The 27,770-nt window shown below is 54.3% G+C and overlaps 2 protein-coding genes and 1 non-coding gene across 15 annotated transcripts; all 3 read right to left on the reverse strand.

The window, feature by feature from the left end:
* Positions 1-19: 19 nt before the first annotated feature.
* On the reverse strand, positions 20-8,116 carry FAM131A (family with sequence similarity 131 member A). Of its 5 annotated transcripts, none has more exons than XM_070790771.1 (6): positions 7,957-8,116; positions 5,543-5,685; positions 3,255-3,348; positions 2,852-3,034; positions 2,571-2,687; positions 20-1,079 (listed from the first exon to the last, which is right to left on the reverse strand). In XM_070790771.1, the coding sequence occupies exons 1-6, from the start codon at positions 7,991-7,993 to the stop codon at positions 604-606; spliced, it is 1,050 nt and encodes a 349-aa protein (XP_070646872.1). In that variant the 5' UTR covers positions 7,994-8,116; the 3' UTR covers positions 20-603. The 5 variants fall into 5 exon arrangements, with proteins under 5 accessions (XP_070646872.1, XP_070646860.1, XP_019814206.2 ...); XM_070790759.1 differs by lacking the exon at positions 7,957-8,116 and adding an exon at positions 6,330-6,630; XM_019958647.2 differs by lacking the exon at positions 5,543-5,685 and having other exon boundaries at positions 7,957-8,106.
* A 644-nt stretch (positions 8,117-8,760) lies between these two features.
* EIF4G1 (eukaryotic translation initiation factor 4 gamma 1) lies at positions 8,761-27,767 on the reverse strand. 9 transcript variants are annotated; one of them, XM_070790725.1, is made up of 34 exons: positions 27,615-27,767; positions 26,738-26,794; positions 26,423-26,516; positions 26,044-26,130; positions 25,518-25,538; positions 24,762-24,938; positions 24,430-24,529; positions 23,246-23,358; positions 22,354-22,446; positions 22,090-22,156; positions 21,013-21,834; positions 20,664-20,752; positions 20,385-20,571; positions 20,160-20,293; positions 19,873-20,031; positions 19,539-19,724; positions 19,151-19,348; positions 18,778-18,924; positions 18,328-18,564; positions 18,032-18,136; positions 17,755-17,914; positions 17,453-17,553; positions 16,766-16,868; positions 16,468-16,570; positions 16,007-16,239; positions 15,748-15,866; positions 15,454-15,626; positions 14,691-14,816; positions 14,456-14,537; positions 12,881-12,979; positions 12,634-12,768; positions 12,419-12,500; positions 12,163-12,303; positions 8,761-9,387 (listed from the first exon to the last, which is right to left on the reverse strand). In XM_070790725.1, exons 3-34 carry the CDS (start codon positions 26,480-26,482, stop codon positions 9,203-9,205), a joined length of 4,824 nt encoding a protein of 1,607 aa, XP_070646826.1. In that variant the 5' UTR covers positions 26,483-26,516; positions 26,738-26,794; positions 27,615-27,767; the 3' UTR covers positions 8,761-9,202. The 9 variants fall into 9 exon arrangements, with proteins under 9 accessions (XP_070646826.1, XP_070646825.1, XP_070646828.1 ...); XM_070790724.1 differs by having other exon boundaries at positions 19,539-19,727; XM_070790727.1 differs by lacking the exon at positions 25,518-25,538.
* Positions 17,630-17,705, reverse strand: LOC139185353 (small nucleolar RNA SNORD66). The gene has a single exon (XR_011568978.1). It is a non-coding gene; the product is annotated as a small nucleolar RNA SNORD66 (small nucleolar RNA).
* Positions 27,768-27,770: the final 3 nt, after the last annotated feature.

The following is a 27,770-nucleotide window of genomic DNA, read 5'->3' on the forward strand; positions in this document are numbered from 1 at the left end:
GAATAGACCGAGACCCCTCTTTAAGAAAAAGAAGATTTAGAGACTATGGAGAGGTGAAGCACAGCACAAGCCCAGCTGGGCGAGGGGCCCTTGGGGGGACAGCTCGATCCAGAGGCTCCAGGAGGCTTGGAGCCAGCGCCCCCGGGCGGGGGCAGTTCTGTCAAGCACTGCACATGGACTCGGAGGTGAGAAGAGAAGCAGAGGAGAGGCAGGGGTAGAGGGCGGGAGAGGTGGGGCTCCCTCCTGCTCTACAGCCCAGTCACAGCCACCCCCTTAGGGGTTCACATCACCCGAGAAGGAAATGTGTACGTGGTGTTTTTGATTTAAGAACATGAACATCACTGTCTGCCACAGCTGTAGCCATGCCCCAGGGGCCCCGGGCATCCCCCGGCAAACCCCAGGAGTGGGGGCAGGACATGCGCCCCCAGCCTGGCCCCTCCCTCCTCTGAACACTTTCATGCAAACACACAATGGAGGAGTGAGTGCTCCCAGGAGCCCTCCAGGCTTTGGAGCTCTGCTGGAAGCCTCGCCCACGCTGGGGCACGGAGGCTCTGTCCCCAGAAGCAGCCAGGGGACACATGCCACCACCGGGCATGATTTGGGTCACTGTTCCTCCGGCTCCACCTCGTCCTCGTCTAAGGACACCACCCCAGAAGAAGCTACGTCAGAGGCTTGCCGCTGCCGTTCCCAGCTGCTCACTGGTGGCAGGCAGAGCGGCTGGCAGTCCTTGCAGGGGGCTGGCTCCTCCTCAGCAGGAGAAAGGCAGGACTCTGTGAGGGGCGAGTTGTAGAGCGAGTCCTGGGCCTCCAGTGGGCCCAGGCTGCGGAAGGCACTTTCCCGGCTGGGGGGCAGTTTGGCGAGGAGCAGCTCATCGCCCAGCAGCTGGGAAGCCAGGCGGGCTGGGGAGCCCAGCAACCCGTCCTCCAGGCTGCACAGACTAGAGCACAGGGTCTCTGGGGACACGGTCTGCGAGCAGTCGCTCTCAGGTTCCACGGAGCCCTGGCGCACAGGCCGGGAGAATCTGTGGCCAGTGAAGAGGTCCTGGAGGTGGGGCCCCAGGGGCAGCTGCCCAGTCAGGTCTGCAGGGGGAGAGAAAGAAGACAGCCCTGCTAGCCCCATTTCAATTGGCCCACCTGGAAGCCACATCCTCCCGGCTCCCAGCCTCACAGGAGCTGAGTAACTTGGAGCAAGTTGCTTAACCTCTCAGTGCCTTAGTTTCCTTAACGGTGAACTGGAGGTTATAACTTTATGGGATTTTTGAGAGAACAACAGACTCTGGAACTTGGTGAGAGTCAATAAATACAGGGATACCGTACATGGTGCAGGTGGCTCACTGCACAAGGGGCGCCTGTCCAAGGCTGAGTTCAGCCCACAGTCCCCGCCAAGCAACATGCCCTAGCACAGGGCTATCCCCACCAGAAAAAGGCGACCCTTTTTCTAACTTCCACAGATTCCACAGGGGCTAGTAGTGGCCTTGGATAAATGTTGGTCGTTATCCTTATACCAGGGGTCAAAACAGGCCTGGAACTCAAACAAAAACACTTGTGGTTCAGGCATCCTAATCAGTCCCTTTAAGACCACAGCAGCAATCCCCAATCTGCTCTAATGTACTGCCCACCCTGGAGAACTTGTTAATTAGCCAGAGGGGATGGGCCACTGGGTAGAGGCAATCTTCAAAGGCAAAGAGGTGGGGGGATGGTGACCTGTGAGGTTTGAGGCTAGAAGCTACAGAGAAAGTAAGCCACGTGGTTTAGAGACTGGAAGATGAAAGGAGGGCCTTTGCACAGCTGCACAGCTCCTGCAGGGTCCCCTCTGCAAGCCCAGGCCCAGGGAAAGATCCACAGGCAGGCCTCGGCTGGAGGGATAGGGCAAGGATCCGGAGCTGGAGCCAGAGGCCCTGTGGGTGGTCCCACCCCAGCAAGCCTTCCTGTTTTCCTGGGGCCCCAGCCCTGCAGGGAGCTGTGCTGCTGCACTGCAGCTCCTCTGAGCTGCCAGAAGGCTGCCTTGAGAGGGCAAGGCAGGACACAGCAGACCCTCAGAGATCAGCTGCACAGAATGCATCGGTGAGATCTCTGGGCTTTTTGTTTGTTTGTTTGAAGGTGGCTCTGCAGGTAAAGAATCTGCCTGCAGTGCGGGAGACCTGGGTTCAATCCCTGGAATGGGAAGATCCCCTGGAGAAGGGAAAGGCTACCCATTCTAGTATTCTGGCCTGGAGAATTCCATGGACTGTATAGTCCATGGGGTCGCAAAGAGTGGGACACAACTGAGCGACTTTCACTTGAAGGATTGTGAAGACCAACTGCACAGACAGGCAAAGAAGGCTCAGCACCTATGGAAAAGGAACCACTCCCATTTCCAACCGCTGACTGCCCACTCACCAGCGGTAGCCAGCTATCCTGCCCTTGGAATGTCAAGGACTGTCTGGACAGTTTGTCCTTCTCCTCTCCCCTTGTGCAGGCTGAGGACATTTTGGGTCTCCCTTTCCAAAACAAAGGCTGAGCTCTGAACCACAAGGCCTGTCAGGTGGTTCCACCTCTGCTGGCAGCACTGGCATGAGATATCTCCCTCACCTGAGTCAGTTCCCCCAGCAAAGTCTTCATCATAGGATTCATCAGTGGAGTCCTCGCCGTCCACCGAAGACCATGCCCGGAGCTTGGCTTCTGCAATGGCGAATTGTTCAGCCACTCCTGACAGGAAGGACAGAGTTTGTTTAGCAGAGGTGAGCTAAGATGAGGGCTCAGTTTAGACACAGGAGAGGGAAGACACAGCGGTACAGAAAGACTCCAACCCCCACATCAGGCCCGAGGAGATGAACATGAGCATCCCTACGATAAACCCTTTCAGTACCCACCTGCTGCAAAGCGAGCCTCCTGTTCACCCTCACTGAGGTCCGAATAGGAGGAAAAGGCTGATTCCAGGGCAGCAGGCGAGTCACTTGGCTTGCTCCAACCCTTCCACTCAATGAGGTGAGCCACTCGGCCCTGGGCCATGGCAGTGGGCTTGGTCACGTGGTCCTTCACCACCTGGGAAATACCTGGAAGGGGGTGCAGAATGAGGAAAGCTGGTAAAGACACAGACCAGAGAGCATCTGGGAAGAGAGGGGAGAGGTAATGGTAGTTAAGAGTCCACATGGTCTTTGGCCGGGAGGAGGGAGCTGGGATTCATTTGAGAAAGAGAGGAAAGAGGGAGCCCAGCAAAAGCTCACAGGATACAGTCCCCAAGGGCATGTGCAAAAGGACAAAGGGGGTGCATACCATGCAGCGAGGATCTGGCCAGCGCAGCAATCTCCTGGATAGTTAGGGCTCTCCGGGACTTGGGCAGCATTGCGATTGTGTCTCCAACATTCACCTTGGGTGACAGCATCAGAGGGTAAGTGCCCCTCTGACAGCAGTGTCCCCCACAGGCCCATACTCCACCCAAGGCATCAAGGAGATGTGGGAGCTTGGAAGAGATGCCAGAGCATCTCCGATGTCCCAGTTGCCACTGGGATATGTCAGAAAGTAAGAGGCCAAGATCTTCAAACTGTGTCCACTCAGGAAACAACATAGACATGAGCAGGTCCAAGGGAATAGAACTGCAGCTAACCTGCCACATCCTGGCTTGCAGGGAGGGAAGCAGGTTGACAAGTAAATGGAGTGGGGCCTTTCAGAATAGCAAAGAGGGGAGGCCAAATGCATGGCAAGTGGGACTTCTCCAGGTTCTCTCCCCCTTGCCCATCTCAGTCTTCAGATCCCCCATTCTAGCTGTTTTCTCGAGCTTACAAGGGCCACAAACTCAGTATGATCAAAACCAAGCCCAACAGCTTCTCCTCACATGCGGTCCTGCTACCGGACTTCCTGGCTTCGCTCCCGCCCACCACTCTCCCACCCCACCTGGCTCCAAAGTTCAGCATTACCATCAGCTCTCCCCTAAGCCTGCTCACCTAGATCTGTTATTAACACCTAGCGACTCCATCTCCAAACTGCCTTCTACACTACTGTCATCCTTTCTACTCCTACTGCCACAGCCCTTTCTCAAGGGTACACCCTCAGTACCCCCTGCTCAGATTAGCGCAAGCGGTGGTCCCCCAAGTTCCAATTCCACACCGTTTTCTCAGCCCAGAATGTTGTGTATGTTAAGTGTTCCCCACCCCGCTTCCCATGACTGGTTCTTCCTCATCTTTAGGGTCTTGGCTGAAATATCACTCTCTCAGAGAGCCTTCCTGGCCACCCTAGCAGTAGTCCAGGCTCCCTCTGTAGCCTACAGCCAGTTGCCATCCTCTATCAACAGACCCTGTGTGTGTCACTATGGTCTGTTTCCTGTGTTTCCTTACTTCTTGTTGGTTTTCAGCTCTATGAGAAATTTGGTCTCCCTTGGTCACTGCTGCACCCACCCTGTGTTTAACACAGGGCCTGGTACAGAGTAGCTCTGAAAATACATAGGCTGAATGAATTAGGCAAAGTATAAAAATAAACAAGTAATTTTCCTGGAGTGCAGCCGGTCACAACATGTCCCTATTTAAAATCTTTCCTGGGTTCTTCCAGTGCCCAGTGAAGTGGAAGCTGCATGGTCAGGCACTGAAAGAATCCATTCTGTGAGGCCCTAGGCTGCCTCCAGGTCTGCTTGGAATCCACCAGTGATTTCCTCTGCCCAGTGAAAGCCCACCTTTCCACCTTCCCTCCAGGCAAAGGAACGCAGCTTTCCCCTGGGCTAAGAATGTCATCCTTGCCTGAAAAAACGCTCCCTATCATTTAAGGCCCGATTCTCAAGTGCCACCACCTTCTAATTATGTTTTCAGTCCACAGTTTCTCTGTCTTGTATGCCTGCACCCCCAGCTCAGCAATGTCCTTGCATCTTTCCTGAGGAATTTTGAGGTGGCAAAGCCTCAGTCTGATTCACCTGGGTTCCTACCTCCACCCTACACCTGGCTCAGTGCTCCTTGGCAGCCCTGGGAAACGTCTCCCTCAATGAATGAATGAAGTCAGAGGCACACGCCCCGTCCCCGGCACTGCTGACCTCTCCTCCAACACATTCCCACCCCTCAGAAGACGGGCTCCACCTGCCCCCTTGACCTCAGGCCCACCCCGTCCCTTCAATACCTGGCTGACAGGGCCCCCAGGGTGGCGCCGGCAGCTTCAGGCCCAGCCTGGCGGGGAGCACCTGGTGGGTGTTCCCTGGTTCGCTCTCCCGCCCTCCCATCACTCCCCCCAGCCATCGCCATCCTTGCCTGCGCTCGCGCAGCTGCGGCCCAGGCCCAGAGAAAAAGGTGTATGTCTCCCTGGCAACCCATCACCATGCAACAGGGTCTCCCGGGATACGGCCCGGGATGCGCTGACGTCAGGGCCCAAGACGCAAGCAAGCCCGCCCGCTGGCACAGCGCCGAGCAGAGCAGACCGGCGCGCGGGGGCGGCCTTGTGGCCCCGGCGGCCGGATAGCGCCTCCGCTTGCAGGAAAAGGGAGACAGAAGCAAGGCTGGCTGGCGAAGCGGGGGTGGGGCACACAGATGCCCTTCCCGTGGATGCAGGGGGCCCCCTTCCCCCTACCAACACCAGGGGCCCAGCACCTCTGGCAAGTCCTGGCTGTCCACTGAGGAAGGGCGGGAGGACCGGCTCCAGCCTCGGAGAGTCCGAGCAGATCCCAAGGAAGACAGAGAGAGGCCTCGAGGAAGTTCGATCCACTCCACAGCCCACGCGGGGTCCGATGCCACTGAGGGGTGGGGGAAAGGCTTTCAGCTGGGCTCCTACTTCTGCCGAGATCCCCACTTTCATCGGGTGTTGCCCTTATCATTTCTCCGTACCCCATCCCCCAGCCCCTAGAACCTGAGCATTCACCTGGTGCTCTCCACAAGCCTGAAAGCCCCTATCCTCACAGCACTGACCTTCAGGCCTCTGGGGCCATTTTGTGGCAGACACTCCCCACCATCTTCCTCAAGATATATTCTATCAAAACCCTAGGTATGAAACCTCAACTTTGATAAGTTCCAAACCTTCTCAGGTTTCTCAACCTACCCATTCCTCTTGGAAAACACACCACATTCTTCCATCAACATCACCCCCTCTCCCCACCACCAACTTGGACCCTTTACAAGCTCGCTATGGTTCTTTCCTCTGGCCAGCCTCAGCTTGTGCGCAGCTCTTCACTCTTCTTTTCTGACAAACCTGTGATTTTTCTGACTTTCGTCCCAGTCCCCTAAGGCTTTTTCCTGATGCCCTGTCTGGCCCCAGCCTGTCTGTTCCTATCTCAGCCTGGTTCCCAATAGCTACCCAGAGTAATTTTCCTCTTGCCACCTGAGCATCCTACTCCTCAGCTTCCCATCACCTCCCAAATCACATCTATGTCCCTGGCCTCACCTCTTCGACTTGTCTGACAAGTCCATCGTCCTCCGGGCCCTTCACGCTGCCACAGAAACATTTTGCCCAGCACAGAAATCATAGGCATGCTGGCTGTGTTGATGCAGAGAACCAAAAGCCCAGAACCGCTCCAGGCTCAGCTCCCAGTTCTATTCCTATTTTGGCTCCGGATGCTGAGCCAGTCCCCTCCCCACTTGGAACCTGTGCCTAGTCACAGAAGGAGAACACTCTGCCTCATGGCTTTGAGGAGGTGGGAGTGCCTGGGCCCAGCTGAGCTCTCTGGAGCTCAGGAGCTGAGGCCCATCCCCTAGACAGTGCCAACAGGCAATTGTACATCACAACTGACCTTTAGCTGGAGCAGCCGTCTCTGTCCCTGAGCCTCAGCCAGCTGGTGGTCCCCAGAAACGCTACCAACCAGAAGGAAGACACAAGGTTACAGGCCAGCCCTGGCCCCCAGCTGGTACCTAATCAGGGCTCTCGAGGCCAGTCATGGGGTCAGCCAAACTCTCCTGACTGCAGGAGGGAATGACTTCCTGAACGCCAAGCCTTAGCAGGGCCAGAGGGATCAGAGCAGCCTGCTGCTTCTCAGCTTCAAAAGTCATGAGATTAATTTAAGACTACAAATCCTAGAATTCCTCATGGGAACCCCAGTCAAATACATGTCTCAGCTAGAGTCTTAAGTCCCAAAGAACCTCAAGTAACACCCACACTAAGGCCTCTGTGCCTGACCGCCTGCCCTAAAAGCCCAGGACTCATTCCAAACCCAACCCTACACACGTCACAAGTTACTGCCTGGCTTTAGGCCTGGGGAAATCCATGACACGGGAGTAAAGTAGGCTGGCCTACCTCAGACACTAAACTAAGGCCAGGCCCCAGTGTGCACCACAATCTATGGGAACCAAGGCCCAGGCAGTGGTCAGCAGTTGTGGAAAGGATGCCCCGACAGCCTCCCTCTGGGCTCCTGTTTCCCTCCACAGGGCAGAGTGAGTTCTGTTTTTGTTGGGAGTGGGGTCAGGGGACTAAAACAGTTTTTTACAGATGAGAGGTGATCAGGTGTTCACAGGTGCCCCCAAATGAGGCTGCAGTCCCCTTCATCAACCTACGGAGTCTGAAGTGGGTAATAAGTTTGGTCAAAAACTCCATGGTAGGATGCTTGGCCAGCGTCTGCAGGCTACCTCCTGAAGGGGGTTGGGACACAGCTAGGAGAAGACAGGTTCCCAGCATAGGGCCACTCCCAGGACAGTGAGAGGAGAGGTGTAGGCAGAGGGGGAGGTGACTGTGAGTGAGCATGCAAGGTCAGTCGCCACGAGCTGGAGAGGGTTGAGCAGCCCTTCTCTAGGCTGTGCGCCTCCTGCCACCCTCAGCGGTGGGGATGCAAGAGGAAAGACCACGAGTCCACCCTGCAGAGCCCAGAGGCAGTAGCAGGCCTTAGGAGCGAGCATGAATCGGTTTACCCCCCTCCCGGCTCGGCCCGCTCCTTCCTCCTGCCGGGCCCGCCTCCCCAGTGCAGGCTCCTCCCTCTCCCAACACCGGCCCCCTCCTCAAGGTCCCCACCCGCCCGCGGCGGCCCGCGCACCGGGTAGCCTCAGCCCGATTTCCCAACCCGGGCCCGGTCTCCGCCTCTTACCCTGACTCGCCGGGCTCCGGGAGCCGATACAGCCCATGACCGGGCACCCAGCCACGCTAGCCCGCGCTCGGGGTCCGGGCCATCGCCCTGCAGAGGGTCGGGCCGCGGCCGCCACCGGGGAGGGGAGAGCCCGTTGAGAAGGGAGGGGGGGTGGGAGCCGCGCGTCCGCCAACGCTCCCGGGAGAGGGAACCGGGCTGGTGACGTAAGCGCGGGGGCGTGGCCACCGCGTCACCACCCAAGGCGGGCGGGGCGAAGCCGACGTCACAGCCACGTAGAGGCGGCCTGGGGCCGAGTCAGGAAAGGTTCGTCCTGTGCTCCCAGACCCAAGGCACCAAGGGTGGGGTCTGGTGGGACGGGTCACGCTCACTCACTGGGCCCGGGCTGCTGGTCATACTGCATAGGGGCATAAGACATTCTTTGTATCCTGGGCTCTCAGGTCACAGATGAGACCTCGAAGCCGTAGCAAGTGCCAACTTCAAAACAGCCTGAAACCCGGGGTCTTCACATACAGGGGTCTTGCAGCACATTGTCATAGATCAAGACCAGCAAGTGTGTCCCATTAAGTACCCCGTGGCTATGTCCCCTTTCTCCCCTTCTAATATACAGGGAGCTCCACCATGTCCATTTTTGAGGGCCAACCATCTAAGACTCCCTAACCCTCCAGATCGCAGACAGGGGAAGAGGAAAGAGGGGTGCCCAGTTAGAGGGAACTGTGCTACAGTGCCAGCTCTGGAAAGGAGGCTGCCCACCTATCCAGACCCCTTCTCCAGAGGGAGCAGGCCATAAAGCAGAGAGGCAGTGAGCGTAATTGAATTCATGTTTAATAATTACAGGCACCGTGCCCCCCCTTCCCCCTGCCCAGGCAGCAGGGGTGGTGCAGGGGCTGGGGCATATGCCCCCAGCAGCGAGGACGGCAGTCCCAAGAGTGATTTTCAGAAAATAAAAAAGGACCCCAGGGGCAGGCGGTGGTGCCCCCCCCAAGACACACCAAATTTCAAGACTTTATATATAATATATCTCTGTGCCCCGGGGGGAGGAGAAGGACACCTGGCAGCATCTGGAGGGGGGGCCCCAGGCAGCCCCAAGCCATCCTGCCTCTTCAGCCACTTTATTAGCTCAGACAACATCGCACTACAGGCACCCACTGCCGCTGCCGCCGCTGCTGCCGCCCCCCCTTGCAGTCCAGGCGGCTGGCTTGGCCATCCGAGTGTCCATGGGGCTCCAAGTCCCCGGCCCCACCCGCCCTCAGTTGTGGTCAGACTCCTCCTCCTCCGCCTCACGAAGCCACTTGAAAAAAGTCGTGACAGATTTTAGGGCCACGCCCTTGCCCTGCTGCTCAGCAGGGTCCTTGCTACTCTCCCAGCTATAGAAGGCGTCCTCCTTCACCACGTCCTCGTCATACAGCGCATCGAAGAACATCCCAAGCAGGTCTGCAAGCAGGCAGAACAGCAGTTAGAGGCATGCTGTCCATAAGCACCCCATCCCACCGCCCAGGAATCCCACCCCTAAGCTCCACTGTTGAAACAAGGCCCAGACCCAACATGCTGACATTTGTGTGTCTAGCCATTCCAGAGTGACTAGGTCTCTGACACCATACTAATCTCATGATCTAAGACACTGGTTGGCGAGAATGAGTCACTTGGCCAAAATGTACAAACCTGCCCAGCCTCACCTCAGCAGCTTCAAGCTTCTCCACTCATGATATATTTATTTAATGGGGAAAACTGCAGAATTGGTACTCCTGAATTTGAGGAATCACAAAAGGCTGAGACGTACCTCCCACAGAAGTCAAGGGTATAACCTGGAACATTCACTGACCCCACCCCGGCCCCATTTTACAGGTTCTGACAAACTTGACCCTAATTTTCTCTTACTTTCCACCATCTCCTGAACATATATCCACCCGTCTCTGGCCTTGACACTTTTAGGTGTGATGTATCCTTTGCCAGGAACATTGTTTCTCTTGTCACCTTTTATCACCTTCCTAGTGAATTCCTTTAGGCTCAACTCAAGCACCCTCTCTGCTCTGCTTCTCCCTCATCCCCAGCTTTCCGTCAGCCTTCCAAAGCACTTATACAACCCTGAACATAATCTATTCCATTCCCCACATGCACTGCCAGTCTTTCCAAAGAAAACAATACATTCTTAAAAGCAAAAGGAGGTTGAGAAGTTGATTTCTTTTGAATACAGCACAGAATTTAGAGTCCAGGCCTCAGTGAAACACTGACTGAGCCATCTAAGAGAAACTCCAAGCCAGGATGTTCCTCAGGCACACACCCTCAAAGCCACAACCGAGGCTATAGACAGCCTCCAACCCCTATCCCTCAGCAATGGCAGCAACTGATCACTTATCCCAAACTTGTTTTCCAAACCCCATGTATACGTATCCCAGTGACTCTACACAATCAATTTATCCACCACTCTGCCCCATATTTATAAGCCCAAGCTTCTCCCACCTAAACACTAAAAGCTTCCTTTTAACACCTACTATCTCTTCACACCCAAACAAAATAAGATTTGTCTTTTGACAAGAGATTAGTTGAATTCAAACATTTCTAGGGACTACCCTGGTGGTCCAAAGGCTAAGACGGCCATGCTCACAATGAAGTCAGCCTGGGTTCAATCCTTGGCCAGGGAACTAGATCCCACAAGCTACAACTAAGACTTGGCTCAGCCAAATCAAATAATAAAAGTATTGAAAAAAAAAATTTGTCTGCACTTGCTATTTTCTTCCTGATTCAGGGGAGTATTACCCTGTCCTTTCCAATCCAGATACTGCCCCCTGCTTTACCAAATACTTTTTCTGCCAGGGTAGCCTCCATGTTTTCACATACCAGAGGCCCTAATTTTCAGATCTGTTCAAGCAGCATCTAGCATTATAGACCATTTCCCTCTCCTAATATGCCCTGTGCCTCCAGAAATGGGCCTTCAGCCCTGACCTCTTCCTCTCCAAATCAGATACCCAGGTAGCTGCCTACCTACCTGACTGACATCTCTGATCATCCCCATCAGGACCACAAACTCAGTATGACCAAACTCAACTTGATCCAGTGGTCCCTACTGCCCAGTAAATGGCATCCCCACTATCATCTCACCTGTTAAAACCATCCTGGGAGTCATGTATGACTTCCAATCTCTTTTCTATCCCCAGGCCAGTGTGTCTTGAATCTGCCCACCCCTCTCCCATCCCCATTTCCACCAGAGAGGCTGAGCCACTACCAATACGCCCCAATCGGCCGGCCAATCTAGCCACATTCACCCCACTCCAAATCACTCTTCCCACCAACGGCCAAGATGATCTAAACACTAAAAAGAATTTTTAAAATCCTTGCTTAAAATTCCACAAAGGCCGATTTTCCTGTCCTTAGGCTAAAGCCCCAAACTCATCCCATGGTTTACAGAGTCCTGCATGACCTGGCCACATCCATCTCTCCACCCTACTTGCCTCACATACAACTGGCTGCTGTGCTCTTCCACACTGGCCTTCCTTTAAGTTTTTACCTTGTATCATGTTTTCAACCTCAAGGCCTCCCTTTACATATACAGTTCTTTACATATACAGTTCATATACATATATGTCTCCCTTTCCCCTTTGTCATTTAAGGCCCCATGTGTCAATTCCCACTCATTCCCTCTGACTAGGTAAATTCTCCCAGAGTATCCTGCAGGACCCATCTTCCAACACTTACCCAACTCCATGCTCATATGGGAACTATGTTTGACTTAATCGCTGTTAATATCCCAACCCCAATGCCCTGCCACACAGTGCGTGGCAGGAGTACATCCTCAGTCACGCAAGTCGTGTCTCTTTGTGAAACCACACACTGTAGCCCTCCAGACTCTCCGGGCCGTGGGATTATCCCAGCAAGAATACTGCAGTGGTTGCCATTTCCTCCTCCAGGGGATCTTCCCCACCCAGGGATCGAACCCATGTCTCCTGCATTGCTAGGCAAATTCTTTACCTACTGAGCCATTGGGGAAGCACAAAACAGGCAGTCAATTAACCTTCAAGGCCAAGTCTAACTCCTTCCACTTGTCAGTAAGGAAACAGTGTTGGAGAGAAAAGGACTCAATCATGAGAATATTTTGCTCTCCAGGGACCACCCACTTTTCTTCGGTTGAGACCCTTTCCACCACTGCCCCGCTACGGTCTGGTAGTTCCTCCAGCCCACCCACCCTCACCATCCCCGTGGCCTGGCTCTTACTAGGGGGCTGGTCTAAGGTCACTACAAGGGCCTGGAGGGCATAGAGCGCCTGCAGCTCCTTCTGCTCGTCACACAGGTATTTCTGTAGCAGTTTCGCTCGTGCTTTCAGCACTGCAACATCCACTCGGAGAGAAGACTCAACTATAGGGAGAAAGACAGGGGTAAGCAGAATAATGCACCCTCAGCCTGGTCCAGAACCAGAGGTAAAGACCAAAACCACCCACCCTTGCCCCACCAACTCCCTGGCTCCTCTTACAGATAATTGCAGAATAGCAGACAGTTGTCATAAGGGCTCGAACTAATGTGTTGGATGTCACCTGCTGCTCGTTCAGGTTGGCCTGTGCAGGAGAAAGAGAAACAAATGGCTCAAAAGTTCTAAATTATGCCTGGAAGGCTCCATTTTTGTTGCCCCCACCAAGCACCACCTTCTCTCACTCGCTGTGTCCACGCCAGTCTCAAGGAGAAACATACCTCTATCCAGTCAAACACCCGCTGGTTACTGCTGCCCTCCTGCAGCAGCTTCTCCAGCTGCCTGCGCAGCTCCTCAAAGGACAGCAACCTCTGGCCTGGGGCTTCTAACTCCTCTCCCAGGGTATACTCCACCTTCTGCAAGCAGAAAGGCCCACAGTCGGGAGGTAAACGCATCACATGAGATAACAGAAGAGAAGAAGACTGGCTGGCCCCAAGTGCTAGAGTCCACCCAAGTCTAGTCACAAACCTGCGCAGTGACAAAGGCACTGACATCCTGGCCTTCAGGCAGAAATTCCTTCCAGCTGAGTCCAGCCTCTCGCCACAGCGTCCCCACCTTTTTAGGACCCTGGAAAACATTAGACCAACTCATTAGACAACTCTCATTCTAAGAATCTAACAGCTTCACAAATATCATCTAACAAATGCATACTGTAATCTCACCAGACACTTTGCAAGCAGCTCAGGATGCTAAGATACTGAATGAGAACAGTGCGTCCATGGCTACAGTCTAGTACCGAGCACAGACATCAGTCAAATAACCATCCAAAGTCACGAGAAGTTACCTACCACAGTGCTATGAGACTCAGGAGATGGCCTGAGAGCCTCTAGGAAAAGGTCAACTAGGTCACAGGACTCTCAAAGAATTACTGGACCACAAAAGGTAAACAACCAGATCAAAATACCTCATCCAAGCCTTCCACATACATCTACGTTTCTTTCTAAAATAGCTTAGTTTTTCATTATTGCAAGTAACAAAGCTTATGGGAGAGAACAACCTCTAACAAGTATTCAGCTCCCAAGTCCAGAAAAATTAGAAGCAGATGTAACCCCAACGCAAATCAGAAAACGGCAGTCTTTTGAGTTCATTTTCTCTAAGGGGCAACAGATTCTGAAGCCATCGCAGTTTTACAACAACATATTCAGGATGATGTCATCAACTCTTGACAAAAGTACTTCATGGACTTTAAAAACGTCCCTCTTAACACCATTAAAATCGAGTTGTCTCACAGCTGACATACATTTTTAAAATAAGACCGTAAGTTTTTTCTTTCTTAGCAGTGCATAAATGTCACAAAATCCATGGCACCTTGGAGTCAATGAAATACTACTAGATCAATATGTTTTTTCTTTTGAATTATTATTCTATACTTCTTAGAAACTATCTGGTATACATTTTTACCTAAAAGAATATGAAAGGACAATTTCTCTCTGATTCAAGACTCACTCCTCCATGTTCCAGAGCTGAACTCTCTTAAAACTGTATTTCCCGACATCTCACCACCACTAAGTACCACAGACAACTTGCCCTTCCAGTCATTTCACCTTTGTATTTGCTAGTCAGTTAACTTTAATAAAGCAGTTTCTGTCGTGAACATTACCAGACACCCCTTTGCAATTTCACAGTACTTTGCCCAGTATGTGGTCAATGTTCTAAAAGAGGCTAGCTGAATGAATTAACTCATCAATCAAAGGCCTAGGACCTTGTGCTCAGTTGCTCAGTCCTGTCCAACTCTTTGCCACCCCATACTGTAGCTGCCAGGCTCCTCTGTCCATGGGATTCTCCAGGCAAGAATACTGGAATGGATGGCCATCTCCTTCTCCAGAGGGCCTTAAATTTCTCATTCTCCTCCAGCGTTGGCCAGAACCTACTATAGGAACTGGCCTGAGCAAGAGTGCCAGCCTCACCATTTTCCCTCCCAGGTACCAACCCAGCACCACCATCCTGCCAAAGGACCATGAGGCTTCAGGGTCACCACAAGCAACCAAACCACATGGTGGGAAGAGACGTCCTAAACAAACCACCTCTGAAAGGCTCACTCACCATGCTTTTGCACAGGAGCCCCAGGATCTCCAGCAACAGGGAAGCAGCCTTGCCCAGGGGTCTCAGAGGTTTTGTTATTTCCCTGTAAGATAAACATTCATTGTTAAACTAGCCTCCCACACACTCTCAACATACTAGCCCATCGGTTCCTAAATCCAGGGTTCTGACCTGCCACGCCTCCTTTCTCTCTCCTTCCTATCTTTACCTCCCCTGAATTCCACCAGAGGGGGCTTACCTGAACAGCTCCCCCATTGGCACCCCACCTTCCTGCAGAATGGGCGTTATCAATTCTGCTAGGTAGAGCCACACATGAGGGATGTCAATTTCCATGTCTTCAGCCAACTCTAGAATTTCATATAGCCTGCATAGGGAATTCAAAGTCAGGACCTTCTAAGATAAGCCTGCACTCCTTTGTTGCCCTCCTTTTGGGGCAACAAAGGCATCGCTAAAGGGATCAACAACTGCAGGACCCTCCTCAGGAACATTTCCTAAACACGGGGCAATTATCTCACACTAAGTGAAAGTCGCTCAGGCGTGTCCGAGTCTTTGTGACCCCATGGACTATACAGTCCATGGAATTCTCCAGGCCAGAATCCTGAAGTGGGTAGCCTTTCCCTTCTCCAGGGGATCTTCCCAACCCAGGGACTGAACCCAGGTCTCCCGCTTTGCAGGCAGATTCTTTACCAGTTGAGCCACAAGGTAAACCCAAGAATACTGGAGTGGGTAGCCTATCCCTTTCTCCAGCAGATCTTCCCGACCCAGGAATCAAACTGGGGTCTCCTGCATTGCAGGTGGATTCTTTACCAACTGAACTATCAGGGAAGCCCTATCTCACACTAAGGCCACCTTCTCCTTAGAGCTCACCCCCAACTATGCCAAAACTTATGTTGACCAGAATGGCTGAGGAGCCTACACTCTTATTCAAGGTTCACGGGTCCTATGAAGGAGAGAAAGGTATGAGAAGGTAAGAACGGGAGGCCTGCAGAGGCCAGTCATACCCTTGGTAGTACTGAGCAGTGGAGAGGTGCCCGGCACAGAGCAGCTGGTGCAGCAGCCGGCCCATGTGCTCCCGCGTGATGGCGCTGCGCTCCAGCGTGGACTCGATGCCGTGCCGTACAAAGATAAAGAGCAGGGAGGGCGAAGCCAGCTCCTGCACGCACTGCACTGCCTCCTGCAGGGGTGCAGAGCACAGAAGGGAGGCCAGTCATGTGTGGCTCAGACCTTCCACCCCTGCCTGTCAGCACAGGCCATCCACCTTGTCATCCCTCACTCAGACCGCTCTCATGGCTTACCTTCATGTCATTGAGATGGAGGTACTCCTCAATGATGGCCCTGGATTTCTTCTCCAGCTCCTCTTCAGAGAGTGCAGCCTTCGGGGGACTCACCGGGGGGAGGGCAGCTTCTCGTTTCACTGAGCGGAGAAAAACATACCACAGATTCATCAATTCCAGTCTTCCTAGCAAACAGTCTGAAGCCCTGAAGACACTGTCTCGGGAGTGGTTGGTCCCAAACCAGCCCACACTCTTCTCTTCCCCTCCCCCGGCCCCTTACCAGCTTCCCGCCCGCGGTCCCGATCCTCCGTGAGGCTAGCTGCCTTGCGTAGTCCATCAGGCTGAGAGGGCCGCTCTCTACTCCGTTCCTCCACTTCCTTGCTGAAGCTCCGCTTGGTGGCGGGTGTCCGGGCGCGATCAAGCCGGTCACCACGGTCACCTCCCCGTTCACTCCGCTCTAGGCGGTCTCCCCGGTCCCCAGCTTTCTCACCTCGTTCCCGGCTCAAGCTACTCCTGGAAGACAGACAGGGACATCGTCTCTCACCCGTACTGCCCAGGTGCGCTCCTGTTTTAACTGTCAAATACGCTGAGCAACTGTCTGGCCTTGTTCGTGGCAGCAGGAATACACCCCAACTCAGTCAGGAGCTCTGAGCATTACAGGTGTTAAGAATTCCTGTGTTAGCAGCCAAAACCCAATGAGCACTCCCAGTGTGATGAACAGAGACACCGAGGAAACCTCACCTCTGCACCACTCGTCTGTTGTCTGTGCTTTCTGTTGGTACTGCTTGTTGAAGGGCTGAGAAGCGATTCAAGGTACTAGTAGCTGGACGAGCAGCTTCTGATGCTGGGGAAGCAGAAAACTCAGATTAAAGACACCTGGTCCTAGTTCTGGCACGAAGGTAGTTCAGTCCCTAGTCCCGAGTACACACCACCTGTATGATCTAACCACTCTGCAGTCAAAGCCTCCCGTACAGACAAGGCTCTGACCTCAAGAGCTGAAAAACCACCCAGCTCTTGACAGTGACAGTAGCCTCCATACCTGCATCGGAGGGCTTGGCTCCTGAGCCTCCACTGCTACCCTTGCCCCAGCTCAATCGGCCTCCAGGTGCAAACAGCTGGTTATTAGAATCAATGGAGCCAGGCTGAGGAAGGAAAGGGAGTGGAGAGTCATGGGTCTGATCCAGTCAAAGCCCCCAGCCAGCCCCCACCACACAGAGCCACAAGCGGCCTAGACCAGTAAATATTTCAGGCCTTACGTAGACCATACAGTTTCAACTAGTTGACTCTGCCACTGTAGCACAGGAGCAGTCACAGACAGCACTTACAAGGTAGGACTGTGGTTCTGTGCCAAAACCTTATAGACACTGAAATTTACATTTTATAAAAATTCTTGTCACAAAGTATCACTTTTTTCCTCTAACCATTAAAAAAATGTAGAAAACTCTCAATTGTAGTTTGTGGGTATATAGAAGCAGGGAATGGCTGGATTGGGTATGCATGTCAGGGTGCTATTCACTGGTTCAGACCAATGTGAATTCACTCCCTAGAGATGACAGTCCTGCCCAGTAATCTAACTAGTTGGTCTAAGGGGGAAAACTCAAGTTGTCACCTTCCCAACTTCAGAAAGCAAGGGGACTAAGATCCAAGCATATGCTTAAGGCCCGTCTGACCACTCTTTTATTCTCCCATCACTGACCAACACCCCTTCCAACATATACACCCCTACCTTTGTGATCTTAGTGAGTCGAGAAGTGTCAATAGGGCGGCTGCCCTTGCTGATGGGTACTGTGTTCCAGCCACCATCATCCACAAGTGGAAGGCCACGGCCTGGAACAAGGAAAGCATGCTGGAATGATAACTAAGTCCCAGCAACCCTGTTCTGGGGAGCTGCCACCAGCCTTCCTTCCTCAGATCCTCAGTTCCATCACGGGGTCTCAGTGGCCCAGACACGTGGCACTAATAAGAAGTCATCAGTGGAAAGCACAACCCCTCACACTGTCCCCCCCTCAGTCCCAGCCTCAAACTCACTGATGGGTGGGCCTGGAGGGCCACCCCGACGCTTGTCGCTGCCCTTGGCCATTAGCTGCTGCACTTTTATGTGCTCCCGATGCTCCTCCATCTCAGCTTCCTTGTGGATTTGGTCAATTGTCTTGGGCCCCTGGTCCCCACGGCGTGGCACCCAGTTGCTCTGTGGGATAGGCCAGTCACAGGGTAATTACATCAGAGAAGACCAGACCAGTGTCAGGAAATGGGGGCTGTGGGGTCAGAGGCAGCAGACTGACAGCGGGCAAGAGGGAACACACACCTTTCGCAGATCCAGCACATCCTGCAGCATAAAGCGGATCCGGGATGAAGTCTTCTTTTCCTTAATGATTTTTTCCATCTGGTTGAAATACTGATCCATCCGGGGCTAGCAAGAAGCAAAGGGATCAAGGTCACCTGCAGCTACAGACCCTGCCCCTCCTCAGGCTTTCAGCCCCACCACTGCAGCTCAGGGGCACACAGTGCCATGCCGATACAACAGCCGGGAAGGGTGCTGGTCAGTGTGCGGCAGACCCCACGTGCTTCAGCCTGGCCTCACCCATACCCCGGGACCCCTACCTTGGCCTTCTCAAAGTCCAGGTCTTTGCCAATGGTGGTGAGCAGACGGCAAAGGCATTCAAGGGACTCTTCATCATGGTTCTTAAGTAGTTTAACCACACAGTCATGCATGATTGCCTCTGTTAACATCTTCAATTTGAACAACTCCCCGATAAACTTGATATTCCCTAACGAGCGCCGCCGGGCTATGTCTCGAGCCTCTTCCAGCTCTTCTTTCAGGCGTCCCCGTTCCTCTGCCTGCCGGTCATAGGACAGGGGTCACGTCAAAAAGACACCAGCCACTCAGTTAAAACCTTCCCTCCACTACCTGGATTCCTATTCCTAAACCTAGCACCAAGCACTCACATTCTAAGGCAGAGAACCCCCCAAATACCACTATCCCCACTCCCACTCCTGCAGCTGAGGAGCGACTGGGTGAAGTAGTGGAACTGGGAGTGGAGTTTCTCTCACCGTAGCAGCTTCATCCATCTCTTTTTGCTTCTTCTCAAAAACCTCATCATCATCTTTGTCTTTTTCAAACTCCTTCTGACATCGATTTAACAACAGTTTTCGGAAGTTCACAGTCACTGTTGGCTTTTCTGTAGTGGGCACTTTCAGCTGTACGTCAAAGAGAACATCACATTCAGACCAGTCGAGGGCAGGGCAAGGAAAACCCTCCAAAAGTCTTCAACTACGTGACCCCTGAAGACCTCTGGCCCAGCTCTGCCTCCTTCTGGCTGCCACCACCAGCACAGGATAGAGGAGAACCAAGAAGCTAGACTCAGAGGCTTAGGAAGAGAAGTGAGAACTAGACCACAAAGCTTAGAGAATAGTGGAAACTAACCGCCATGAGGCAGCGGCACATGTTGGCATAGGCCACGGAGAAGTTGGGTTCTGAAATGGCCTTCTCGAAGATGAGGTCAATGACCCCTTTGAGACGTTCCTCGGTATCAATGGCTAGCTGCGTCACCTGCTTCATCAGCTGCTGGAACATCTGGGGTGTCAGCTTATTCAAGATGGAGCGCACCCTGCGGAACAGGTCCTGGAGGAGAGAGGGAACAGACAAGACATAGAATCCAGTGACGTGTTCAGGGGCTGCCAGGAGGCGGAGGAGAGGGCCGTGGGGACTCGGATAGGTGCTAGTGATGAGAATGGCCAGAAGCAGAGGTTAAGGCTGGCTCAGAGGGCAGACCCTGAAGAGAACTGGAGACCAAGGCACAACTTGCAGGTACCTGGGTTTTGCTGCCATCAGCATCCTCTTCTCCTCGGTCCTTATCAGCCGCCGTCCGCTTGCTACTGGGTTTCCAGGCCTTTTCTGCTTTGTTCAGCTTTATATCTTCGGTCATTGACACTGTGGCAATGATCTTGCGTGGTTCCTTTCGGGGGCCCTGCTGAGATCGCCGGGGTCCCAGGCCAGCCTGCTAAGCAAGGAGCGGGGACAAAAGACAGGGAATTAGTCAGCACAACTACCACCATCGCCCACATCTCCAGGGCAGACTTCTCCCCAGCCCTCAATGAGATACAGGGGCCAACACCCCCAGCGCATCCCTTGCCAGACCCACTCACCGGCCCTCGGGGCAGCTCCCCACCTGGCCCACCCCTCGGGGGCCCACGGTTGCTAAGGGCTGGTCGGCCAAGGTTGGCAAAAGACGGAGTGAAGTCTGGGCCACAATTTATGCCCTGAAGTCTAGAGGGGTCCAGCGGTCGCAATGGTGTTTTATTGGCCTGTGAAAAAGACAGAGAAGGTATCAGAAACAGGATAGGGCTAGCTACTGACCACTCTTTCAGGACCTCTGGCTCCTCCTCAGTCAACCAACCAGCATAAACATACTCTCTCCCTCAGGCCTACCAACCTTATCCAACACCACATCACTGATGTGGGGCAATCCCTCAGGCTTCTGCATACTGGCAAAGATGAACTGAAAGCCAAGCAGGAACTCTCGGTCATAACGCTTTTTCTCCTCAAGGTTTAGAGGCTTCCACTGATCTGCAAGGAAGACAGGATGAAGCAATCACACTGCTCTCTCCTGGGTCCTGACAAGCATACTCAACCCTTCTCACCCTTTCTTTCCACATACCTGACTTATATTCATACTTCTGTTCCCCTGGCTGGATATTCTCTGCATTTTGAATCTTGTCTTCCTTTGAGTCCCAGGTCTCCTCTCCTTCCTCAGACCGCAGGGGCACACTGCTGCCCTCAGGCTCTGGGCTGGGATTGCAGCCTGCAGGAGGCTGATTTTCCACCTCTGGTACCCCTGGGTTCGCCTGGAACCATTGCACATTCCGTTTTGGTTGCACTGTCTCCACTGTTCCACACCCACACTCTGCCCTGCTCCCTCCACGTTCTGCTCCCTTACCTCCTTGAAGGCATCTAGAAGGTCTCCTACAGCCTCCTTCTTATTGAGCTCCTTAATTTTCCGTCTCCTCTTTGGCACAGACACTGCCACTATTTGGGGGGGAGGAGTGAGAATAACTTAAGGAGTACCCCAACCTCTGGGAAAAATAAAAAGAAGCCACTGTACAATATTCGCTTTTTTTGTCACATCCTCTCTCAACTTATAATTCCTCAATCTAGCCCTTGAGAGTTCCATTATAGGGCTTCTATGACCCAGACACAATGGCCCAAGAGGTCACCCATCAAAAAAGTTTCCTTTTTTGAAAAGCACACCCAGCCTGCCCCACCTCCACCATCCAGCAGCACCTTACCTTGGGTGGCTACTGCCACCTCCGAATTCTGGGATAGGTGGGCTGGGACAGGGGTGCTCTCTTGGGGGAGAGGTTCCTCTCCTCCCTTCTCACCCTCAGCTTCTCCTTCCTCTTCCTCTTCTTCCTCCTCCTCCATGTCCTCCTCCTGAGCAGGGGAAGCCACTGGAGGAGCCACAGCTGGGGTAGCAGAAAGGACAGTGGGGGGAGTCACCGACACTACAGCCTCCTTGGCCTGTTCCTCTGGTTCACTGACTGGGCTTAAGTCCACAGCTGGTGGTGAAGGGGCTCCGTTGAGTAGTTCCTCAGGTTGGGCAGTTGGAGCAATAGGCATGGGGGATTCAGAGGGACAAGCTGGAGGAGGGAGAGGGGCAAGCTCTGGGCTTGACTCCACCTCTGGTTCCAAATTCTCAGATGGGACTGTGCCATTAGGCTCAGGAAGAATTTCCACCTTGTGAGATGCCAGGGGGCTGGGAACCTGGAGAGGACTGGAAGAGAACTCAGATTCTGGAACTGGTTTGCTCAGCGTCACTTCTACTTCCAATATGGGTTCAGCAAGGGGAGTGGGTTCTGGAGAGAGGCAACACGGCTCCCCACTTTCAGGGGGCGTGGGGGTTGATTCTTCTACAGACGTCTGTATCATCCCTGTTGTCATTGTGTCCCCAGGAACAGAGAGGACTGCGAGATTAGGCTCAGACCCCGGTTCCAAGACTGGGGGTGGTGATGGGGTTGGAGAAGGTGATGAAGGCTGGGATTCTGAAGGGCTGTGCTCTGGGCCAGGCAGCCCTGGCCGCTCCCCAATGATTGCTCCCTGCGACCGGTCATCTGCACCATAGGAAGAACAGGTAATTAGAGGCAAGTCCTTCCCCGTGATTGTTGTTCCTCCTCCCAGCCAAGCATTCCCAACCTAATAGCCCCTCCTACACATACCAATCTTCTCCCCCTAGGTCTTTTTCATTCCCACTCAAAATCCATCTGCCCTTAAATACTGCTACTTGAGACCTAAGTCATTCTTCTCTGACATTTTCAACGGCCACACTCCTTTTCCCCTTAAAAGCCGTGCCCCACCTGCTTACTTACCTGGCCGGACGACGACAGCAACCTGGGGTGTCTCCCCATTAGCCTGAGGCTCCAGACCGCCTCCCGTCTGCAGGACACAAAGGGTTACCAAGTTTGCCCTGAAGAGTCCCACAACCCTGCTACAGCCATTTCTACTTTAGCTGCCTAGAAATCCAGGAAAGCAGGGAAATAAGTCCCTTAGTTGAAGAAAAAGATCAAGGGACCTGGGAATACAGGGAAGAACAGCCATCCCAGTCAGGGCATCACTCAAAGGACAGACAGTACCTGGGGAGGTGTGGGTGTGGAGGCAGTGCGGGCCCCAGACATGATCTCCTCCGTGATATCCTTCCCTCCTTGGTTTGGGTCTCGAATTCGGATCTGGGGAAAAAAAGCTACGGGCTAAGTGGGAAACAGGAGCAGCCCACCTCTCCACCCTGCCCCGCTCCTAAGACTCCAAGCCAACCCCCCAGCCCCCCACCGGGAAGCAGGTGGGTGGGTGCCAGAAACCCTGTGAGTTCTCCTGTCAACCCATCCGGCTGCTCTTGTAGTCTCTGCCCTGGCCCCTACCCCTAAGACACTCTTGACCTCACAGAGCAGATACGTACATCACAATGCCCCTCCCTCCCTTATCCCTGCCCCACCAGTCCCCAAGAAGTGGCTGCATGCCTGGGGGCCCAGGACCCCCATCTAGCACCCATCCGGCTCACTTGTGGCTAGTCTGCCTGATCTCTGGGGGCAGGGCCCAGATCCAGTGGGTGGAGCCAGGGTGACTCAGCGGCTTCCCCAGCCCTGGCACCCTATTCTGGGCACCACGCCCAGGGCTTGAGGACTGAGCAGAGGCGGAGGCCTCAAGAGCTTCCAGGACTGGGGGGTGGGGACACAGAAAACAAACCATTTTCAAGGCAAGCCACCAGAAACCCAAAACCAAACTTAGATGTTATGGACAGAGAACCCAGGTCTCTCAAGAATTTCCCTACCAGACACTTCAATCTTCTAGTGAGCTTCTTCTATACTGAAATCGTAGTACCTTACGAAGAACCTGAGCATTTCACACATCCCCATTCTCTGCCTACTCTCAGGTGAAGATCTCCCTCAGCTTCCTGCTCCCTGACCCACAAAGTGCCTGACCTTGATCCTTGCTTTCCCAGATGTCCTACAACCCCTTGCTGCTACTCACCGTCTTCCGCTCCCTCTTGGGAGCAATCTGGGGTGGCTGGTTCATCAAAACAGGTGGGGGAGCTACACCAGTGGGAAACTGCTGCACACCCTGGGCTGGGTAGTAAGCGCCAGCTTGGGGGAGGGGGGGACAAGGAAAGGAGAATAGTGGCAGGGTCAGGGCCCAACCACATACAAATGCCTGCTTGAGCACAAATGCCTCCCAGCCCCTGGAGAACCTCTCATCACCCACAGCCGGCCCCTTACCCTGCCCCACCCTCCTCCCCAAGGGAATTAGGTGTCTGTCAAAGCTGGGGAACCAGTCTGAACTGCGTTTACAAGAATTCCTAACACTGACACACACACCCCTTGTAGGCAGGCACTCCTTCCCCACCACACACCAGCTACTATGTCTGTTCCTCTGCTACCCCATAACGTAACATGGGTGCATCCCACCCCCAGCAAACACACACATACACTCTGAGAGAGCAGCAACTACTTAACCTGAAACAGAATCAGGTCTTTGGCTGGGAATGATAAAAACAGATTTGCCAACCCTGTTCCATTCAACCTGAGTCCAATTCCAGTCTCCAGCCCTCTGCTAAGGGGCAAGGAAACAAAAGGTAACATTATGAACCAGGCCCAGGATGAGGAAAATTCCTTAAAGCAATGGTCTCCAAAATGGGATACATTCTTTAATATCATCCATAACCTCCACTTGTTTTTGACAAGCAACATTAAGTGTTATTTGTTTAAATTATGCATACGTATAACAAACAAAAACATACATGTATTAGAAGTACATACTCAAAATTTTTCCTGATGGTCAAAAAATTTTGGAAACCACTGCCATAAAGAACAGACTAATCCTTTCCTAGAATATAAATGAAAAACAGCTACAGAAACCTCCCAAATCCATGTTACATGGGCTCCCCCCAACCATGGAACAAGTGTCAGGGAATATTTACTGACAGGTCCTCAAACTAGCACCTGAACTATATTCCTTGATGTAGGGAGGACTCTACAACTCTCAACAATAGTGTAAAATCCTCTCGCCACCACCCCCCAATACCAGTTACATGTTAGCACCAATCCTGACTACCACTATCACTTTTAGAGCAAGAGACAGGCCTGGGAAGGGTCCTAGAAATTAGGCAAGTTTAAATGCTCCCTGGGACTCACTCTCCGACTTCAGACCCCGCTTACCGTAGGTCCCAAACTCTGTAGGGCTTGCACCTGGGTAGAAGCTTGGGGCTCCCGGCTGCACAGGATACTGCTGTGTCGGGACAACATATGTGGAACGGCCCTGATGGAGGGGAAGGGGGATAAGGAGGGGAGAGAAGGAGTTGAGGGAGCTATGAATACCACATCAGACTACAAAGAGAATGCAGGGCAAGACAGGACAAGCCAACTCTGGGCAATGACCAGAAGAAAGTCCCACCTCTAGAGGAGAGATGGGACTGGAGGATCAGGGTGGGGGGAGGTGGGGGAGCGGGGACAAGGTTGTGTGGCTTCAGCACCCAAGCCTCCAGCCTCACCTGTCCAGGGATGTAGTAGGCCCCCTGGGAGGCTGGGTAGGAGATCTGGGAAGGGATCATCATTACTTGGGATCCAGCAGGGTAGACATGGGCAGCTGGGCCAGGGCGGGCAGGGGCTGCACTCTGCACTCGGGAGGCTGCACTGCTCGGGGGCTGGGCCCGGCTAGGGTAGAAGTGCTGTCAGGAGGGAGGAAGGCAGTTGGCACTGGGCAGGGGAGGAAGTGGACAGCAAAATGGCCATTCCACTATGTCTCTAGTCTGGAGAGAAGTACCAGGGGCTTTGGAACATGGGACCAACACTGCCAAGACTCACTTGACCAACTGATGGTTAAGTGGCCTCTTGAACTCACGTGTGCCCTCCAAACTCAGGTACACACTTTGCACTCGGTATATTTACTCCCTCCCTGCCATGCATACTCATGTCACCTCCTCCACGCTATCCTTCAGCAGAGGCTTCCTAACACCCAGATGCATCATGCCTAAGTAAAGCCTTTTTCAGCAGCATACTCCCCAGCATGCACTGCACCATCCTAAGGTACTGAGGAGCTAACTGCTAACATGCAAGTTTCTCAGTTCCCAGATACGCGCTATGCAAGATTTAGCCCCTAACATGCACTGGTCAGCCTCAGACTGAGGACATGGACAGCCAACAAGTCCCCACCCTGAGGGACCCCAGTCCCTGTGTCTAGCCCCTGACTAGGGAGGAGGGTAAGGGTGAGACCAGGAAAGAGTCCAGGATTAGCAAAGGGGTATTACCTGCAGAGACCTGAATCCTCCCTGAGAGCACATGGGGACAGGAAAGAAGAGAATTATCCCCAAGGTGATGAAGGGGAAAAAAAATGAAAGAGGCAGGACAAGAATCCTCTCCCATTTAGTGAGGAAGAATTTAGGAATAGAGAAAGGTAAGAACCAGCTGGAATGTTTCTCTTCCCACAGTCCAAAGAGAAAGAAGGGATGAGGAACAGAGCAATGGAGACCTCCTAGTAAAAGGAGGAAATAGGGAAGCAGGAGTTGGCAGCAGGGCCCAAAGCGCTGCCCCCAGTTCTCAAGGCACCAGAACCCCTAGCAATGCCATCCCCACCAACAACATACTCCCCAAGGGGCCAGCCACCGTGAGTAATCAACAGTACAAAGTGCAGAGCCGCATAAAAGAACACATAGCAACTGTCAGGAAACCGGGGCAGGTACCGGGCCTCCAGAGTTTCCATCCTAGGCCCAAACTGGCCTAAGCTTTACATGGCTCCCACCCAGGCCCCCTACTCCCCTTCCCACAGCCCCTCACCTGGCGGGGCTGAGAAGGCGTGTTCATTTGTGTCGCTTGAGGCGTACTGAACACCACCGGTGCTGTCTGCCCCGGGGGAAACGCTGGCTGAAGGGGGGAGACCAGATTTCAGCAAGAGGGGAAACCCAGGTGGTGCAGAAACTCAAGCTGGTGAAGGGGAGCAGATCTGTGGCAAGAGCCTCAGCAGTCCACATATGCCCTCCCCATGACAGCCCCTGGGAACAGCCTGGGGGCCCTGTCTCAATTTGGCAGCAGGAAGCTGCACTTTGCCCTGACACAGAAGGGGGTGGGAAAATCCAGAGGTTGGAACCTGTTCCTGACCCGGCTGCCTGGTCTCCCCAACCCCCACCCCAGTCCCTGTTAATTCCTTCCTAATTACCTGTGGGAGTCCAGGGGATGGGGCAGGTGGGGGGCCTGTGGGCTGTGGAGCTTTGTTCATTTCATTTGGTGCCACATCAGGGTCCCCCCAGCACCTGTTGGGAAAGAGTGGGGCTCAGAAGAGGAAAGGGACACAAACTTAAGGCAAATGGAGTGGGGGAGGGGTTAAAGCAAGGGCTGGGTCCCACAATGAGGCCGGGAGGCGCCAAGGGGGTAAAGGAACATTAAAGACCCAGCTTATGTCCCCACCAACACCCTGTCAAACCCTCACCACCTCCAACCACCCCCCGATCTGCTGAAACAGCCCTTCACTCACCCCCTCGGTTAAGAACAAATCCACGGTGCGGCCTACAGGTTCTGGGCATCCGAGGGCCTGGGGTTGGGAGGTGAGGGGTATCAACCTGGCTCCGCGGGGCCCAAGACCAACCAGACCGGAAATTCCAGGTCTCGCTGGCACCAGGCTCCCGGATCACAAACGGAGCTAGCAGCTTCGGCCGTGGTGTCCCCACCCCCCACCAGGGGACACCGGGTTCGGGGCCTGGCCCAGGGGCACACGAGGCACGCCTGCCGTGGGTAGCAGCGGAAGCACCCACGCGGGGCCAGAGGCGAGGCCTGCCGCCGCCCGGCAGTGGAGGCAAGGAAAGGCGGCAGTCGGGCCGTAAAAGGCCAGGCGGGCGGCGGCCGAAGAAGAGCCGGTTTGAAGCAAGTGAGGGTCGGCCCGGAGAGCGGGCGGGGCCGGGGGCTCCTCCCTGCCCGCCGCCGCCGCCTCCCTCCCCTGCGCCCTCCCTGCGCAGCGCCGGCCAGTGCCAAAGAACAACGTGTCACTTCCCGGCGGCCGGGCCGCAAAGGGGGGAGGGGGCGGCGGGCCGGGAGCCGCGGTGCCTGTGCCCGCGGGGCCTCCTCGGGTCGGGCCGAGGTGGCACTTAGCAGCCGGGGAACCCGGCGCCCTCCCGGCCTGCGGGGACCGCATATTCCGGCCCCGCGCTCCCCCACCCCCACCCAGCAGCCAGGCCGAGGCAGGCCGGGCACACGTGGGCCGGGGATCGGGCCCTGGCGGGCCGGGGCCCGGGCTTGGGCCGCGGGGCCAGGGCGCTGGGGCGGCGGCGCAGGGTAGCCGGTCCCGGCCCGGATGGCGGCGGATGCGGGGGGAGGGGGTGGGGGGGCCGGGTCGGGCCCGGACATGGCGGCTTTACCTTCAGTCTCCTTCAGTCCGCGCGGCCGAGCCCCACGCAGCCGCACAGACGTAGTCCACAACCATTTCCGGCTCCCCGCACGGATCCCGCTCGGCGGCCACCGCTTCTCCGCAGGCGCAGCCGGCGGCCCCACGTGACCGGCGCAGAGGGCGGAGC

This window comes from Bos indicus, chromosome 1 (genome assembly GCF_029378745.1).
Source record: "Bos indicus isolate NIAB-ARS_2022 breed Sahiwal x Tharparkar chromosome 1, NIAB-ARS_B.indTharparkar_mat_pri_1.0, whole genome shotgun sequence".
Lineage (NCBI taxonomy): Eukaryota > Metazoa > Chordata > Mammalia > Artiodactyla > Bovidae > Bos > Bos indicus.

Excerpts from the sequence above, each read along its gene's own strand:
- FAM131A (XM_070790759.1), bottom strand. The coding sequence starts at position 6,417 with ATGCCTATGATTTCTGTGCTGGGCAAAATGTTTCTGTGGCAGCGTGAA. Across the intron at positions 3,035-3,254 it reads GGCCAGATCCTCGCTGCATG|GTATTTCCCAGGTGGTGAAG; the intron begins GTATGCACCCCC and ends ACCCCCTTCCAG. Across the intron at positions 1,080-2,570 it reads TGCTGGGGGAACTGACTCAG|ACCTGACTGGGCAGCTGCCC; the intron begins GTGAGGGAGATA and ends CTCCCCCTGCAG.
- EIF4G1 (XM_070790724.1), bottom strand. The coding sequence starts at position 26,482 with ATGAACAAAGCTCCACAGCCCACAGGCCCCCCACCTGCCCCATCCCCT. Across the intron at positions 22,447-23,245 it reads CCAAGAGGGAGCGGAAGACG|ATCCGAATTCGAGACCCAAA; the intron begins GTGAGTAGCAGC and ends TTTTTTCCCCAG. Across the intron at positions 21,835-22,089 it reads TGCTGTCGTCGTCCGGCCAG|ATGACCGGTCGCAGGGAGCA; the intron begins GTAAGTAAGCAG and ends CCTATGGTGCAG.